Genomic DNA, 16,058 nt, shown 5'->3' on the forward strand with positions numbered 1-16,058 from the left:
AAGGCTTTACAGGCCCTCAAATGTTGTGCCAAAAGTAGTTAATGTAATTATACTACACATCTTGTTTAACATTAAGGCAGCATTTCCATCCAATTAAAAAAAAAAAAAAAAACCTGTTCGATGAAGAAAAATCCAAGATGATCTGAACCGATTTAAATAGAGAGATAAAAAGAAAAACCAAATTGTTTTGTTATATTCAATTCAAGTTTATTTGTATAGTACTTTTCACAATACAAATCATTGCAAAGCAACTTTACAGAAAATTAAGTTTCTACAATTTAGTAGTAGCTTATCAATGGTGACTGTCAGTTAATATACAAATGGCAGAGATGTATGGACATATAAATTAAAGACGTAATCAAACAGACAATGAACACTATCAACAGCAATTATTATATTTTGCAATCAAACTTATAGCAAAATTTGTTAGTTGTGTGTGTTGTCTCAGGGTTGGCATCATCTGAGGTCCTATGAGGGGTTGGCATCATCTCTTCTCTGGTGTTCTGGATCCAGTTTGTGTAAATCCTAATTACCACGGGATGTCAAAAACAGAGAAACAAATAGAGACATGAGCGGCCCTAGTACTGAGCCTTGAGGTACTCCATACTGTCCATATAATACCTCTTCGTTCACTGCTACAAATTGATGGCGGTCATATAAGTATGATTTAAACCATGCTAATGCACTTTCATTAATGCCAACAAAGTGTTCTAGTCTATGCAAAAGAATGTTGTGGCCAATAGTGTCGAATGCAACACTAAGATCCAATAGCATTAATAGAGAGATACAACCACAATCAGATGATAAGAGCAGGTCATTTGTAACTCTGAGGAGAGCAGTCTCGGTACTATGATACGGTCTAAATCCTGAATGGAAATCCTCACAGATACCATTTTCCTCTAAGAAGGAATATAATTGCGAGGATATTACCTTTTATAGTATCTTGGACAGAAAGGGGAGATTTGAGATTGGTCTATAATTAACTAGTTCTTTTGGGGTCAAGTATGCCGCTGTACTGCTAATACCGCTGTTTGTATGCTAGTTGGTGCATCATGATTTATTTTTGTTGCACACATTCAAGGAAATGCATTAATTTAGGTTATATTATCATGAATCTAAAATGCCAAGACTGTTATATTTGTTTGGCCATTTGTTTATCCAGACGTTTCTACAGTATGGGGAAATCATATATTCAGTTTGTTTATTTCAAGTGTAAACACTGGTAATGGCAAGGTTATTGGTTTAATCCCCATGAGATGCATGCATTGACAAAATGTAGGCTATGCCTTCAATGCAGCATAAGTTGGTATGGATATAAGCATTTGACAAATGCTTAGATGTAGATGTAAATAATGAAAGGGGTGCAAGCTCTATTCAAGCCCCTTCTGGACTACTTGATTAAAGAAAGAAATGAACAGATAATGTGAGCTCATGTAATTGATTTTTGCTTCACATTCTTAGATGACCAGGGTTATTATGAATATTTATAATAAGTTGAGTACACAGCTCAACTGCATTTGTTGGGACTTTGTGTTCTTTGGGTTCAGTCTGCAGTGTCGAGACAGGGACCATGTTGTTTCAAAAGACTTGTTAGGCATTTGTCAGACACTGCAACTGCACATTAATTCCTCATGGTTGTGTCGATGCATATTTAGGGATTTCCAGGGCTCTTCCTGATTCACATATCAATTTCAAAAGCAGTACACTGCATGAATATGCAGAGAGAAATTAAGAGCTCCATTTTGTTGAGTCCGTGTGACGTGATCACGACCAGCTTTGCACTTCAAACACTTTCCCATCTGCTTCTCTCATTAATACCATTCTCTTAAAAGCATCAAAAACCCTAGGAAGGGTTGGACAGCTTTTATTTCCCTTTATTAAAAAGGAGAAACATCAAACCTTAATCCCTAAGCCTTCAGAAGTGTTTATTAAACCATTCATCTCCTCACATCTCCCTTTATTGCTAGTTAGTGCGGTATTAATGATTGTTTAATGTATTCTGTCTCTCTCTGGCTCTGTCCTGCACGTCTCTCTCCCTGCGGCCTTGATCTGTGCGAGTTGCCTGAATAAACACAGTGTTTTAACACCCTGGACAAAAACTGCTTAATCTGAGAATGCATCTACAAAACAACAAAGTGAAGCTGACATTTATTGAACCTGAGTGAAGGCCACCAATAAACCTTCAAAGAGAGACTGAGAGAGTGCATGTATTTGTGCATTTGACAAAACAGATTTTTTAAAATTATTATTTACATTTCTTAACCCCAGGTCATTCTAAACCATGAATTTAAATAATCTTGGGTTATTCTTTTTTTTTTTTTTTATGTTTTACACTGTTTATTAATCCTGCGTATTCAGATTTCAAACTGCACCACTGAAAACACTTTTTAGACCATAACTATAATACTAAATCTGTTCTCCACTTCAGTTAACACTTCTCAAAGTTTATGTGATTGTAGACAGAAAATGAATGAATAATAAGGCAAGTGGTGTTAAAGGAATTGTTCACCCAAAAATTCAAATGATCATTCATTTCTCACTTTCATGTCTTTCCAAACCCAAAGACATTCGTTCATCTTTGGAAAATAAATGAAGATGTTTTTGATGAAATCCAAGAGCTTGACCCTCTATAGACAGCAAGGGAACTACCACATTTAAGGCCTAAAAACACAAGGACAATGTTAAAAAGGCTTGTAGCTTCAGAAAATTATTGTTGAGAGATGTCTTTTGTCTCACGACCTTTTGAGTTTAAGTTAAGTGCAGTGATGCTCTCCATCTCAATTCCAAAACAGTGGACCAGTAAGAAGAAGTTTTTGGTTTACAGTAGTAAGTTGGCAAAGCAACTGTTTAACTTGATGGCAACATGGCAAAGGAGGCATTCTGCGCTGTACTTAAAAAAAAAAAAAAAAAAGACACATTCCTGATTGTTGCGTCTCATGTTTTTAGATGCAAATATGTGTTCTGTGTGAACAGCCCTAATGCTGCATTATCTCACACATTTACCAATGGCAATGCAATTTGGGGTTAACGTCCCATAAACGGGTTAAAAATTATGACAACCCGAATTTCAAAATGGTGAATTTTTTTTTTTATGTTAAAAAACATGAACCCTGGGTTGTGTGCAGTGTAAAAGGACAGAATTTTAATCTGAACTCTTTTTATTTGTGTTAGAAACGTTAGTAGCAGTGTTGCCAGGTCTTTGAAACAAAACAAGCCCAATTGCAAATCAAATCTAGTCCAGTAGCACTTTTCTCACAGTTTCCCCTGCAGCCAAAATCGTGTTTTGGGGGGAGGGGAGATCGCTTCATCTTCCAAACTGAAAAACAATACATGGATATTGAGTAAAGGTAGCACAACTGAACTGTACAACCACAGACTTGGCAACACTACTTAGTAAAACGTTCATAGACGATGTAATGAAAATCTGTAAATCAGATCTCTGAGGCAAATATTATCTCTAAATCTACATTATCCCTTAATTACAAGCTGTATTTGCATTTATCTTTGACTTATCTCTTGTCTCACTTCTTCTATTTGCTGTAGTCTTCCACATCAAATCTTCTGGTTTAATGGGGTTCAGAGTGAGGCATTAAAAAGGTCGGAGCCACAAGGTTATAGAAGCAGCTTTGTTTACTCTTCAGAGCTCTTGTCTGATTATATCTGATTTTGAAACCCTTAGGCTTGATCTCTCTAGGTTTGGATGGTCAGATTGCCTCAGAATGAAATGGCTCGATGATTTACTACTTGCTAATGTTAGTGAGTAGCAGGCTGAATGAGGTTACAAAACCATATCCAGAGGCTCAAAATAGAGATCTGAGATTGTTAATATATGTTGTGTTTTGGACTATTTTGAAGTCCTGTCTTATAATCATTTGCAGTTTCTTTTTTAATTGGCTAATGGTTTTTAGGCATAGCCGAGCCAATTTTAACAGCCAATTAAAAAATATTAGTATAGTAAAATTTGCTAATTTGTTAGATCAATACATCCTTTGTTAAACTGATTTAAGGAGTATAATGCATCCTTATAGAGGTGTTGAAATGCTGAATCAGTTAAAACACTTCTAACAGCACTTAATGGGAACAGCGTCACATTATTTAAAGGGGAACGTCACATGTTAATGAGTAGCAAAGGTTTAAGTAACTGCATTGATTACTTATATGCCACTGATCAGGCATTTATATGTAGTTTGGGGTAACAGAGGGTTTCATAGGGTTGTGGAAATAATAAAGCAAAAACTGACACTTTAAAGCAATGTTTTAAGCAACAACAACAAAACAATTGAACAAAAACAAATAAATACAAAAAGTAGCTATTATGTAAACGTGTATCAAAATCCAAAAGTAATAAAATTAATTTATATGTGATTTATGTGCAACTATTTGCAATGTCTAAGCTAGTGATTGTTACATAGGGCATAGGGCTAGAGGCAACACAATGATATTACAGATAATAAATAAACTGTGCAAAACCTTTATCTTAACAGTTAATTTACAAATAATGCATTCAAATTTGTGGAACTCATAATGCACTGAATCTCCACAAATTAATGTTGCAACCAATCTGGGAGTCAATAGGGATTTCGCCTAGGGTATCATTTTTTTCTTTTTTTATACAGTATGTAGTATTTGATAAATTTTCTATACTACTGTACAATGTGTGCTACAATATGAATTACTTGTATTGACATATTGCATAATAAGTGCAAATTTAAAATTACATGAAGAGTTGTTGGAGTGTTGCTCATGTACTTATATTAGCACAAATGGCTTTGTCCGAATTAAATTTCCGTCTTGCATAATATTATCTCAGCACCTGTACAGTACAGTACATGTAAAGGTAGTATTGTGCATGTGTTTTATCATGTGGTTGTTGTTTACAGTTGCAGTAGACCTCTGTGTTGCCCCTCATCGCTCTCTACGAAAGGAGCAAGCTAAAGGTCACTGCCTCCCACATGTGAGGATGTTACAGTTAAAACAGTGCAGCTCTGTATGCAGCGTTTCATGTCCCCCGGGGGGCTTTCTTTGAGCAGCGGGCTCCTCTGGCCACACGCAAGGCCCAGGCAATGCAACACTTTGAGGGATGAAATAAGGCTTGATTATAAAGTGATTATATCTGACACTAGCCAGGCATGAAAGGCGTTTGTTTTAAAGGACCCTTGTTTTCAAGGTCCGGTTTAACATCAAAGACAGAGCGAGGGATGGAGGAAGAAAAGGACATGTAATATTTATTAAAAGGGAAGAGAGGAGTGCCAGGTCACTTTCATTTCCTTACTGCAAGTCATTTTTTGGCTCACCTCATTGTAGTTTCTTATCTTCCTTGGAAAAAAATACAGCCAATACACCCAGGACTAAATGCAAATGTTATAGTATAAGCAAAATAAATAAGCTGATCAATGCTTAAGGCAAGACCCTAGAGATGTGGGGTAAAAAAACTAAATCGATATCAGCATACTTTCTCCAGTACCATACAGTACATAAAAAAATAGTTTTGTATTAAAAGTTTTCTGAACTGTCATGTTTAATTATGCAAATGTATTTTCTATTTAAATACGCTCTAATTTGCATTAATTTTAGAACAGAAATGTGAGCCCTGGATGAAGCCAAAATTATTGCTTACTTATAAGAGTTAAATTATATGCATTTTAATTTAAATCAATTGACACAAATGAGGAATTATCTAATTAGCCAGGTACAAATTTCTTATTTCATTTTTGCTGAAATATCAGAGATAAAGATTTTTGGATTCCTTGGGTTTTGCATAAAAAAAAAAAAAAAAAAAAAAAAAAAAAAAAAAAAAAATATATATATATATATATATATATATATATATATATTTTATTTATTTATTTATAGAAAATGGTATTTAAAGGTATGTAACGTAATTTAAATACAGACACGAGCTGATAAACTGTAATAAAATGAACACTTATACAAGCAAAGTAGATCAAAATCGACAAAATAGACTACTGCATGAAAACCGTTTCACTTGTAGTGTCTTGCTTTAAAAGGGAGGGAAAAAACATGTCACTTATCTTTTGTTGTTGATGTTATAGCTTGAACATCCAATCTAGCTTGGTAAATTGGCACAAAATGCATCATTTTAAATAGATGTGTTCAAATCCTTGCTCGGAGCAATATCAATAGCAATGCATAACACCACTAATGAAAGATAAATGGGCTGTTTTTACCTTTGTCTTTCCTACAGAGTGAAGTGGTGTGGGGCTTGTCAGACAGATTTGAAGCTCTAAGCAGAGCCCTGAATGTCTCCCCCTCCAGCTTTTCCTTTGATTCATTTTCTGAATCGGGAGACACAAATGGATGTTCATTGATGGGATATCAGTCAGAAGTGCTCTCCCTTCTGTTCCCCGCGGTGAGTGTGCAGCACCTGTCTGCCGGTGAACACGTGCAGCAGATGCATGGACACCTGTGAGCTCACCTGGAGGAACGTTTATTGCTCATTTGTTCACCGATAGCTCAGCAGACTTAATAGTTCTGTTTCATGTAGGTAACTTTGCCTCAGATGTTTTTTTCCTAAAATTTAAGCAAAAGTGCACTATACAAAAAAAAAAAAAAAAAAAAAAAATCATAATAAAATAAGATTTTTCAGCATTTTTTGCAATTATTTGTGCAATTTAGTGCAATTTCTAAGTTAAAGCTGTTTTAAAGTAAATATGTATACTGCATTTTGCTGTGGTTTAGTGTTAACAGAAATGTCTGTAAAATTAATGTATAATGTCCTGGTAATTAATTTTTTAATGGATTGATTTGTTACAGTGATTAGTGCTTTAAAACAAATAGACATTTGTTTCCGAAGTATATGATGATGTAATCTCTGACTTTTGATGGCAGACTTTATCATCTTGGTAAATCTGAGCACATTTTGAGATTTCTTCTGAAAGTCTAGAGGAGGCAGAGTGGGGTACTGGATTTTATTTCTCAGAAGAACAAAATCGGAGAAGATGGAGACTTTTCGAAGTCTGTGTGTAGAAAATAAATGAAACGAAAAACTCCTATGACAAAAAACGTCGGAAGATGTGAGTAGTTGCTGTTGTTTGTACTTTCTAAAATCTCCAAAAGGGGGTTTTTCATACTGATGCCATGGAAGAACCATTTTTTTTTAAATAATTAAATAATGTTTTCATTCTAATGAACCTTTCATGAAAAGATCAAAGGATTTCAAAGGTTTTTCATGGAACTATCAACACCAAATAAGCTTTCTTTTATTAAAATATAGATAGGCTATGCTAAATAAGTTTCAAAAATATATCTGCCACAGGAAGACTATGGCACGTTGTTGTCCTCCCTTGGGCTACAGTACCTCTTTAGGGTGTCCAGCGCTCCTGTTTATGTGTGTTAGCGCCACCTGTGCTCCATCTTCAGCTCGTCCGGCTTCGGTGGGCGTGAGTCTGGTTCACTGGGTTCAGCAGAGTGAGTCTGCTGGCACAGTAATCTCTCTCACCTCACATCTTTCTGCACCTCTCTGCCTGACACAGTTTGATTAATTAGTATTGCAAGCGGCAGAGTGGTGGCCACCATTCCCCTTACGGCTCAAACACACACACAGCCTCTCCTCGCCATTTCTCTTTCACTCCTTCCATCATAATGGTTTTATGGGGCACCAAAACGGGTGATAAAACATCCTTGCGGACTATGCACAGTAATAATGAAAAAGAACAGTAATGAAGACGATAACTTCATTTTTTAGCCATCCTCGTAGATTGGGATTTGAAGACAGTCAGATTCAGAGCTGTTGATGAGAGGCTCATCATAATTTATAATTCATTCTAATACAGTTAGTTGCACTACAGAGCCAGTGTTGAAATTGTAGTCACTTATTGTGCAACGTACATTCTTGACAGGCAATTAATTGAAATAATATTGAAATCACAGTATGGCTTATTGGGCTTAATAAACCATAACAGACTGTGGTTTATTATTGAATTGCATTAAATAGATATGCTGTCTGTATGCACTGCATGGTTCAATAGAAAACACTCTCATTTGTGTACACACTTTGGGCTCATCATACTATGTAAAAGAAATGTAAGTGAAATTCTTTTTTTTTTTTTTTTTTTTTTTTTTTTTTTTTTTTTTTTTTTTAGAAATCAAGTCTGAATATCTTTAGGTCTAACTTTGAGCAAAACCTGCGACTGAGCAAAACCTGGCTTTATTTGGAGACAAAAGGTATTGTTTTATTGTGTGTGTGTGTGTGTGTGTGTGTGTGTGTGTGTGATACAAACCCTGTTTAAAATCTGCCGCCTTGTTTTTGTTATTTTACCAGTATTTATTAATATTTTGAATTAATTCTCTTTTTAAATAATGTGCTTATTTAGTTTCTTTTATTATTTAAATATTTCTATAATGAATATTTTATTTATCTAGTGATTTTGTTACTTCAACTTCTGTCAACTTATTTAGTGATTTTATTATACTTCAATTTAAAACATTTATTTTGTTAGCTCCCACAGCAAAATTTATTTTTATTTTATTTGTTTGTTTGTTAGTTTTTATCCGATTTGTATTTTATTTCCACTTTAACAAAATATTTTAAATAATTTTAGTTTAAGTTAACAGTAACAACACTACAGCAACATGAGACATTACGTTTTTTATTAATATTATTAAATTAAATGAATATGGTAACAATCTGTTTCCATTCTGTTTAAAGTAGTTTATTATGCCCTCTATTGGTTCTTGTACAGATTGCAGACACACAGTTGTAAAATATATATATTTTAATATAGAATCTAAAAATTTTTTAGATACTACACTGCTGATAAATTATTCTCGCTGGTTGTAGGATTAACAGAATAAAATGTACAAATTAGATTCAAGTTAACAGTAGTTCCACAATTTCACAAAAAAATAAATAAATCAATAATTAAAACAATTTACAAAGCATTTCAGCCTCTTGAAATCAAGAAACATTCATTAATTTCTCTGTGAAAGTACATTAAGAATGTATAATGTGAATGTGATCAAATGAATCATTAAAGCTGCCCTGTAACTCTCTCCGGGGGAAAGAGTCTAAATTACAGGAAACTGAACAACAGATAATTGGTCAGAATCAAAATGACTGCTGGGCTGATAACTTCAATACATTTATGCATTTAGCAGACGCTTTTATCCAAAGCGACTTACAGAGTAGTCAGAATTTTTTACCAGTAAGTGTTTTTTTTTCCCCTGGGAATTGAACCCACAACCTTTTTTGCTGCTAATAAAATGCACTTCACCACTGAGCCATAGGAACATGTCAATAAGGTTCACTAATTAATTCTAGGAACAGTTTAATTCACTATATTTAGTTTAATTTCTTTGAACCATCTATCAAGCATCACGTAATGAAAATAACAGTTGTTAACCCTGTAACCCTTCATTAATGAAATGTTGACGCTAAGAGGTGAAGAGAACTGGGTGCCATTGCAAAACAGTGTTACATTATGAGCTTGTAAATGTTCCACATTTATTAACATTAACATCAGACTGACATCAAAGCTGCGTTAGTTAACTTCAGTTTACTTTAAAAGTTACATTAAAATATTAAGTCAGTACAAGACTGTGATCTACATTTACAGGCAGAGCTCTGAAAGAAGCTGAACGGAAAGCTTTAAAACAGTTATTAAATATTCTATTTCATACAGTAATAAATATTACATACAATGTAAACACTTACCATAGTCTTACTACACGAGTCGTAATAGTTGCATGTGGTTAAGTGATAATTATTTGTGGGAAATTACTTGAAATCACCTGCTGTGTTAGAATGTAATGTTGCATAGACACTTTCCTTTTGTCTTATACCCATTAGATCCCATCCAAATCAGAGCTCAAGAGGGACATGTTTGAATCCAGATCACAGGCGCTTGTAGAAAGACAAGATCTTGTTGCAGTTTGGGCAGCGGTGCTCAACATCTTTACATGAATCCATCCAGAAAGGTGCTAGACAGCACGGCCAGCACCTGCAAAAGAGACATCAGGCTCAATCAGTCACTGTCTGCCCCATTGACTTCCACTCACCCCTTCTCTTATACTCTCAGGCTCGTGCTGTCTGCTTGCAGCATTACAAGACAAAATATGATTTACATAACTTTTTATTTACATTTACATGTGCCATTGAAACTCAACAAGCCTACACTGAAAACAAAGGGATGTGTGGAACAATTTCCACTTTGAAATTGTTAGTACATTTCACAATTAATTACCGAAAATAGCAATTAATACTTAATCAGAAAGTAAATTATTCTGTTTGTATTTTATTGTAAAATGTACTCCAATTTATTTGTATTTATTTATTTACAACCTTGAAAAAATATTTTATTTCAAATGGCAAATTTACAGTGTAAAGGTGCCACAGAAGTGTTTCTGAAGTTGCATTCAGGTGTCTTCACACACTCTCAGAAGAGGCATAAACAGATATACAAAGCAGTCACAAATGTATACTTTGATGCTAAGTATTGAAGTGGGTCATACTTGGCATTATTTAGTCTATTGCATATTTACACTAGATTTTAAGCAGGCACAGAGCAGTCTTAACTTAGCCTATAGAAGGCACTTAAAAAAATAAAGTGTCCAAAGTAGGTTTGGAATCTTTTTTAATGAACAGATTTTTTTTGTTTACCGTATTTTCCGGACTATAAGTCACACTTTTTTTCATAGTTTGGCTGGTCCTATGACTTATAGTCAGGTGCAACTTATTTATAAAAATTAATTTGACATGAACCAAGAGAAATGGACCAAGAGAAAACATTACCGTCTCCAGCCGTGAGAGGGCGCTCTATGCTGCTCAGTTCTCCTGTAGTCTACACCGAAGACATAGAGCGCCCTCTGGCGGCTGGAGACGATAATGTTTTCTCTTGGTTCTAAATAAAGGCGACTTATAGTCCGGTGCAACTTATATATGATTTTTTCCTCATCATGACGTATTTTTGGACTGATACGACTTATACTCAGGTGCGACTTATAGCCCGAAAAATAATGTTGTTTTTTTAGTGTGAAGAAAAGTTCTAAGTGTTCTTTAGTTCAAAGAACCTTTTTTCCACTATAAAGAAGCTTTTGAGTAATGAAAGGGTTCTATGGAGTGTGTAATAGTCAAGTTTAAGGAAATGTTTACCCGATGAGGGCAAGACAGCCACAGGCCATCCAGGCCATGAGTCCAGAGTAGTGATCTGTTATGGTGATCACCTGGTGCTTACAGTGAGGGCACATGGTCTGAGCGGGTAAATCACGCAGACTGGGAAGCATCACTGTGGTTGATACGGCTGTAATGCACAGAAACACAACACATGATCCAGATACAAAGAAAAGCTACCATTCTGCTATTGTGTAGCATCATTTATCCTTCTCCTTTTGATTGCTAGGAGAAACTGTATTGACAGCTGAACAAACTGAACAGAAGCTTTGCCATTTACATTTTTTCTCTGTCATTATTTGAAAATCTGGCAGTAGAATTGCTTTCTTAAGTCTGAGATCTCAAGTTGAATAACTCGCATATGACTTCCAACGGAGTGTAGTATTAGTATTAAGGAGTGAGTTCACCCAAAAATTATAATTTATCCACTCTCATATCTTTCCAAACAAATAAGAATTTTTTAAAAAATATTTTTAAAGAAACCTGAGAGCTTTCTGTCCCTTCGTTGAAAATCCAAGTAACCAAAACGTGATCTTAAAAGTCAGAAAGGTATGGCAAAGTGAATTATGAAATGAGTTATGAGTGGTTTAATCCAAGGCTTATGAAGAAATATGATCTCTCTAAAAAGCATGTGGATAAAAGTTACATCTATTAATTGTATAAAGTAAACACATGTATTCGAAAGACTTGGATTAAACTGCTTTATTGGTTTTATTATGCCTTTATGTCCTTTTTGGAGCTTATAAGTCTTGGTTGCCTGGACTTGTTTGGTTGGACAGACCCTCTCAGGCTTCATAAAAATGTCTTAATTTTTTAAACCAAAGTTAAATGTGTTTATACCAACATGAAAGTGAGTGAGTGAGTGACTGATTTCAGAAACGTCATTTTTGGTTGTTATTGAACGAGTGTCTGAGGTCGATAGTTGAACATTGTAACTTACTGGTAGTTTGAGGATACATCCCTGGGTTTGGACCTTCGGAAAAAGTATTGAATATTGAGCCATTTTGGGGATTATATAACTTTCAATTTTAAATTGATAATTGAAAACTGTACTTACGGTTAGCTTGAGGATACATCCCAGGGTTTGGACCTTTGAAAAAATGTAAAAAGAGTTTCATTGCAATAATTGGTATTAATTAATTATTCTCTTTGATCGTTAAAAACCGCTACTTACTGTTCATTTGAGGATACATCCCTTGATTGGGAGCTTTAGGAAAAGATTGTGAAGCAGTAAATGCTGTCAATGACAGTACATAATGTCTTGCAAAATTCAAACAAGCATAATTAACCTCAGCTGTCAACATGCCACATATCATGTGATTCAGGCGATATTTTGAGTAAAATTTGAGTGCATGCTTATAATAATTTTACAACATGAAAACATTTATTGTTCTCATTTTTAATCCATGGAGGTTCACATTTATCTGTGTCTGAGAAATTCATTCATTCATTCATTCATTTGCTGTCTTAAATAACAGAATCTATATTATCACCAATTTGGTAATAATATTGCATAATAAGACCTTTATAAGCAATATCTTCTTGGCCAGTCATTTTTGACCAGGAACAACACAAGTGTGACAAGGTGGGGAGAAAATCTCAAAAAGGTTTAAAAATATGTGTTAAAATAAAGGTGTTTGCAGGAAGTTATATCCTGTGTGAGCAAAGTCAACGTGCAACGTGATGACATTAACTATCATTTTCAGGAAATAGAAAATCCTCTCTGGGTCTGAATGACATGAACATGCAACCTATTCAGCTGAGGTTTATCAGAAGAAACGTACCTCCCTGAAAGTTTGGATTAACTCCCGGCTCTGGGTATGAGGTGTATGCCATATTAATGTTCGGATATGGAGGTGAATTGTATCCTGGGTTTTCCTTTCCCATGTAATCTGCTGGAAGGCCTGGGTAGGGTGGAGCAGATTCGTAAGCTTCGATGGCTTTCATAGCCTCTATATCCTCCATATCCTCCATATCCTCCAGATATTCCACCGTTTCCAGATCATCCAAATCAGCTTCTCCGGCCTTATCCATAGTCTAAGCTCCTTAAACCAAAAAACAACAGAACATAACAGAAGCACGCAGAGGAAGAGTCCAGAGTGAGGCTTTCAGTCGTTTTAGGTGTGAGGACTTATCGAGTCCCAATGCAAATGGCAGCAAAAAAATGTTGACAAGACTCATTCAAATCTCTACAGTGCATCCAAATTTTTTTCCGACATGGAAATGCTCTGTTTGTGAAGTATTTTGCACGGCTTTTCCTTTTAGTCATGGAAACAGACTTTATTTTCCACTGCAACCTCAATACCAGGAATTTAAGGTGTCATTTAAGAAGTTTACATTTACAATTATGAAAGGTTGCTAAGTCGCAAATAACAAATATGTTAGATATATTACATCTTAAATATATATATTTTTTTTCTTTAAAAAATATAATATTACCCAATTTGAGGATGCTCAGTTCAAATAATCAATTAAAATGTTGTTCCACATGTTATGAAATGTTGTGAGCACTATTTCTAGAATCAGCATCCCAAAGAAAATGATAAAGAAAATGAGACTTAAGTGTTATAAATTTGATGAGTGAAAAAAGACGGAGATCTGAATGAGAACGATGAGTTTTTGAGAGATCTGGGTGCTCTAGAGCGCTGACGTCAACGCAATAACCAATTTCCATTTAGTGTTGGACAGGCAAGCTACGAAATAACTAATTAAAAATGCATTTTTAATGGACTCTGATGCCAAACAATGAGTCGTATAGACTGAGATTCTCATGTTTTAAAGTCATGAATCAACTTCCATTAGACTTGCCCAAGAATTCAGCAGCGCGACTCTTTTGTCCTTCACACTAACATGATGCAAACAGAGGCAGAAAACAGAGCTTTTCTGATTTGAACGCAACTTGTGCTATATGTATAATTATATGAAGAATAACTGGCAATGCAATAGTGATAGTAATCATTGATTATCACTGTCATATCTGTGAACTCTTGATCATTAGATTATATCTGATCGCCTTGATATCTCTCTCCTGTCTCTTTGTCTCTTTCTCACACTGATTCAATCTACTTCCTTTCCAACTTACCTACAAGAATGAGAGGTCAGTGAGACTTGAGATTGGATGTTGTATGTCCTTGGAGACCAGATGAGACTGAGTTCAGGAAAAGGAGAAAAGGGTGTGTATGAGTTCTAGAGGAGGGTGAAGAAAGGAAGCAAAAAGGGAGGAGATTTTTAACCTTCGGATGACGACTTCATCTTCTGAGATTGGTGGCTAAATAGATTCATTCAAACCATAAGACTTGATCTAGGTTAATGTTGTTAGGTACAAAAAAAAAAAAGCATATAGTAGTGAATTTCATCCAGAAGGACTCTGTCACACATACAGACACATTTTTGTGCATCATCTGTTTCTTGGTTTTTATGTTGTTTATTTAGATTTAAAGTTGCTTCTTCTGTCTTACTTTAGTCATGTTGGCTTTAAATGACCTGCCTATGTTTTGAGGCTATGTATTCATGCTTATATGCGTTAGTTTGGTTTTCTTGAGCCTTGTCGTGCCATTAGTTTTGCAAGAGTTGTTTGAATATCTTTGCATTCACAAACTGGTTGATGACATAGAATTGCCAAAAGCAGCGAATGCAGTAATTAGTGATCTTATGAAAAATATACGGTATTATGAGTCATTTTTATAGCCTTTATATGTATTAGTGTACTATTTTCACACATTTCACCTATGTGCCTGTGTGCCCAGATAAACAGAAAAAATTATACTCAGTTTTTTTTCTTTAAGGTAAGTGCTTGCAATCATTTTATTTTAGCTACATTTAAATAAACAAATTTAGTTGACTAACTTTCTGCAAAATTTGTTTATTTAAATGTAGCTAAAATAAATTGATTTCAAGCACTTACCTTAAAAATATCTTTTTGAGAATATCTTTTTTCTCAGTGTAGATAGATAGATAGATAAGATGACTAAATTTAAGTAGACTTAATTAGTCTAATTATAATTAGTTTTGAGGACCAATTTGTCAAGCTTGTTTTTTAGTTCCCAGCATGCTTTGTTTCAGCCGCTAGGAGTAATGTTGAGTTATTTCATGTGTTTTTGCACAGGATTAATATAAATAAGGGGAGATCTGTTAGTTTTTAATGATCTGTTAGGTTTCCGTTGTATTACAGAATAGCCATGTCTGTCACTTTCTCATAAACACAAGATGTCATTTTTTTTGTTATTATGAATTCTGAATAGAAATCATTCATCACATTTCATACTGATTCTGTAATTTATGACGGTATTCATGAAAGCAGTAGTGCAATGCCAAGTTTAACTGACTTTAACAACATAAAGGAAGTGTGATATGTTTGTTTATATGTATTTCCTATTTCGTAACCAAGTCTCTCCTGATTTTAATATTTCCTTAGTTAAGATCACAATGTATCTGTGCAGCTTGAATACACTGAATTTGGTTACCAGATACCAGAGCTACCAAAAGAACATAGTCTTGAAACATGATCAAGCAGTAAATCCAGGAAGAAAAAAGGTTGTGATGGAGGAGTTTGAGCAGCAAGGGGAGCAAAAGAGCAAACAACAGATTTCACCAGGGACGTCAAACTCTGTTCCCAGAGAGCCACAGTCCTGCTGAGCTTAAACTTAAACTGTAGGAGAGAGTTAGTTCATTTTACAGTCCCACTTACACTTTATTCATAAGTCATAAATGTGCATGCTGCAGTCTAAAATGAACAGACTCTCTAGTAAAGTGAGCTAGCTAAGCCTGGGTATATTTGCTATGCTAATCTTCTACATAAACAACTTTTTTCCATTCACATCCATTGGATAGGTCCTGAACGACTCACTGTTTTAGATGAATCATTTGAGTCAATGATTTATTAGTCATCTCGTTTCAGAAAGGGCTTTCACCACCTAATGCTAAATTGCAT

The 16,058-nt window shown here is 34.8% G+C and overlaps 1 protein-coding gene across 5 annotated transcripts; it reads right to left on the bottom strand.

The window, feature by feature from the left end:
* Positions 1 to 8,656: 8,656 nt before the first annotated feature.
* On the bottom strand, positions 8,657 to 14,359 carry LOC113067808 (lipopolysaccharide-induced tumor necrosis factor-alpha factor homolog). Of its 5 annotated transcripts, none has more exons than XM_026240277.1 (7): positions 14,211 to 14,359; positions 12,913 to 13,173; positions 12,303 to 12,335; positions 12,186 to 12,218; positions 12,069 to 12,101; positions 11,111 to 11,258; positions 8,657 to 9,959 (listed from the first exon to the last, which is right to left on the bottom strand). In XM_026240277.1, the coding sequence occupies exons 2-7, from the start codon at positions 13,160 to 13,162 to the stop codon at positions 9,854 to 9,856; spliced, it is 603 nt and encodes a 200-aa protein (XP_026096062.1). In that variant the 5' UTR covers positions 13,163 to 13,173; positions 14,211 to 14,359; the 3' UTR covers positions 8,657 to 9,853. The 5 variants fall into 5 exon arrangements, with proteins under 5 accessions (XP_026096062.1, XP_026096063.1, XP_026096065.1 ...); XM_026240278.1 differs by having other exon boundaries at positions 14,215 to 14,299; XM_026240280.1 differs by lacking the exon at positions 12,303 to 12,335.
* Between the last annotated feature and the right edge of the window lie 1,699 nt (positions 14,360 to 16,058).

The sequence above is a fragment of the Carassius auratus genome, linkage group LG28B, assembly GCF_003368295.1.
Source record: "Carassius auratus strain Wakin linkage group LG28B, ASM336829v1, whole genome shotgun sequence".
Classification (NCBI taxonomy): domain Eukaryota; kingdom Metazoa; phylum Chordata; class Actinopteri; order Cypriniformes; family Cyprinidae; genus Carassius; species Carassius auratus.

Excerpts from the sequence above, each read along its gene's own strand:
- LOC113067808 (XM_026240277.1), bottom strand. The coding sequence starts at position 13,162 with ATGGATAAGGCCGGAGAAGCTGATTTGGATGATCTGGAAACGGTGGAA. Across the intron at positions 12,336-12,912 it reads TAATCCAAACTTTCAGGGAG|CTCCCAATCAAGGGATGTAT; the intron begins GTACGTTTCTTC and ends CTTTTCCTAAAG. Across the intron at positions 9,960-11,110 it reads GGCTGTCTTGCCCTCATCGG|GTGCTGGCCGTGCTGTCTAG; the intron begins GTAAACATTTCC and ends TCTCTTTTGCAG.